This window comes from Rhinopithecus roxellana, chromosome 6, assembly GCF_007565055.1.
Source record: "Rhinopithecus roxellana isolate Shanxi Qingling chromosome 6, ASM756505v1, whole genome shotgun sequence".
NCBI classification, from domain to species: domain Eukaryota; kingdom Metazoa; phylum Chordata; class Mammalia; order Primates; family Cercopithecidae; genus Rhinopithecus; species Rhinopithecus roxellana.
The window spans coordinates 35,236,109-35,238,745 of NC_044554.1; the positions used below are offsets into that span (position 1 = coordinate 35,236,109).

The following is a 2,637-nucleotide window of genomic DNA, read 5'->3' on the forward strand; positions in this document are numbered from 1 at the left end:
CCAAAACAGTAAGTAGTACTATTTTTCAGTTTTTATCAGAACATAAGAGTGGAGATTGAGAAATTGTGGAAGGTTCTGTTACAGCAGTAGCTAACTCCACTAATCATACTGCTGGGATATAAAATTATCCCCACATCCCACACTGCATCCAACTCAACCACTCAGCCTCGTACATAACATCCCCAGTACATGTTACATCATCTCCTTCCTGGTTGCCAGAGCAACATAGTTTATCCTTGCCATATCTGAGTTGGGTGGAGAACAATGAGGCAAAGCTTTTTCTCAAAGTGATGTTCACGAGTCAAGTTGCCAGCTTTGATGTTATCCCAGAGAATTTCTCTAATAGTTTATGCCAGGCCCCCTTCACCTCTTTATTCCTTAGACTATAAATCATAGGGTTCAGCAGAGGCATAACAATGGCATAGAAGACAGAGATCAGCTTTTCTTTAAGGACTGAGGGACCAGAGTGGGGCTGGATGTAAGTGAAAATGGTTGTGCCATAGCACAGGGAAACCACTGTGAGGTGAGAGGCACACGTGTGAAAGGCTTTCTTTCTTCCTTCTCTGGACTGGATCTTTAGGATGGTGGAGATGATCTGGATGTAGGACAAAAGAACCAGGCAGAAGGGTGTCATCAGAAGAACAATGCTAGACACCATGATGGTGGCCTCATTGGAGGAGGTGTCCACACAAGCCAGCCTGACCACAGCTAGGAGTTCACAGGATATATGATCAATAAACTTGTTAGTGCACATGGGCAGCTGAAAAGTGATAGCAGTCTGCACAAGAGAGTTGATGGAGCCACTGACCCAGGATGTGATGGCCAACCTAGCACACAGCGCTCCATGCATGATGGCTGAGTATCGCAGGGGGTCACACACAGCCACATAGCGGTCATAGGCCATCACTGCCAGGAGAACAAACTCAATCCCACCCAAGGCCAGGGAGAAAAATAACTGGGCTGCACAGCTCTGCAAATGGGATGGCTTTATGTTCTGCAAGAAAATGTGCCAGCAGCTGAGGGACTATACTTGTGGCATAGGAGACATCAAGTGAGAGGTTGGTGAGAAAGAAATACATGGGAGTGTGGAGTCGGCTGTCCAGTCCGATCAGAAGAACAATGAGGCAGTTCCCCAGCACTGTCATGAGATATGTGACCAAGAACAGGGAAAAGAGGGAGACCTGAGTGTACCAGTCACTAGATAAGCCAAGAAGAATAAATTCTCTCACCCATGTCTGGTTATCTATTTCCATTTAAAAATGTGAGAAATATTAATCTGCAGAAAGAGTCAGAAAAAAACAGAAGCTGTTGAATCAAAGAATCACAAGAATAATTTCTGAGGAATGCATACTGTATACAACATTCCAGCCTTGGCCAAATATTTTAGATAATTCACGAGGCCAAGATAACAGGCTTGTTTCCAACACACAATGTATTTACTTTACATTAGAGAGACAGTAGGGCTTTCATAAGGACATGGTGTGGACTCACATAAGCCAGTTAAAGCCTGTACATAATGCAGTGCAATTTTTGCAAGCTTTACCTCTTTACTCACTTACCTCAATATCCAGGGCAGGGAGTTTGTTTTCTGGTGATGTCAGCAAAAAGGAAGAATAGAAAGTTCTAGACTCTACTCTTCTCTACAGAACATTCAACTAGCAACTATCCCCATACCACAGTATCTTTTTTAAAACTCCACTACTTGGACACTAACATGAGACAACCACAAGGTACATGGAATGAAAATGGAATTAGAAGGCTAAGAAGCATAGTTTCACTTCAACCCTGCCACCTTGCCCCTGCCAAAGTCAACACAACACCAAAGAGGGTTTTCCTGGGCCCATGGTTTTTACAAGAGGAAAAGAAAACTAGAGGCAGTCATTCAGCATCTCTAGTATTCCAAGATGCTTCTCAGAAATCCCACTCTGGGCTTACCTCATGGAGAACACTGGAGGTAACAGCATAGCTAGACTACCTGGTGTCAAGTAGAAACAAAGAAAGGAGGCAGAGGTCATAGTGACCAGCACACAGATCATGGCATACCTTTGTATTCTTGCTAGCTGTGGTGCCCAATCAGAGACACTAGTCAACTTCATAGTTCATTTACAAAGCTAAGCTGGTCATCTTCAGAAGCATGGTAGGAAGTGTAACCTAGCTTGAGGCCTTAGATAGCTAGTCCCCATGTCCTGTCTCAGAGCCCACACCAGTGACCTCTGCCAAGACAAGGAGATACACACCTCCACCCATTTCAGAAAGACACATGAGGTAGACCTGCTTGACCCAGGAAGTCAATCTACGGCTCTACTCAGCTAAAAAGCCCCGTCAAGGACATCTACATGCCTTTCAGAGAAGCATGAGGACTACACCTGCTTGACCTGGGAAGTCAAACTCAATTAAGCCAAAAGTCCATCTTACAGGGAAGCAACCCTACAGGGAAGCTCCACCTTAACAGGGAAGCAACCCTCAACTGTGCTTTTCTAAGGAGTGTAGCCTCTGGTCCCATCATTCTAAGCAGCAACTTCTACTAACTTTGGAGTTCAGTCTACAGCCCCTGCCCAACTGCAAATCCCAGAAAGCACAATTTTCCAGCCAGGGAATAAATTCTGTGACTAGTCTGACCAGAAGCTATTTAAGCAC

At 44.7% G+C, this 2,637-nt stretch overlaps 1 protein-coding gene across 1 annotated transcript; it reads right to left on the reverse strand.

Annotated features, from left to right (window-relative positions):
• Positions 1–301: 301 nt before the first annotated feature.
• LOC104674932 (olfactory receptor 2F2) lies at positions 302–1,253 on the reverse strand. The gene is given in 2 exon segments (XM_010379416.2): positions 302–970; positions 972–1,253. Coding segments are annotated over 2 exon segments (951 nt in total).
• Positions 1,254–2,637: the final 1,384 nt, after the last annotated feature.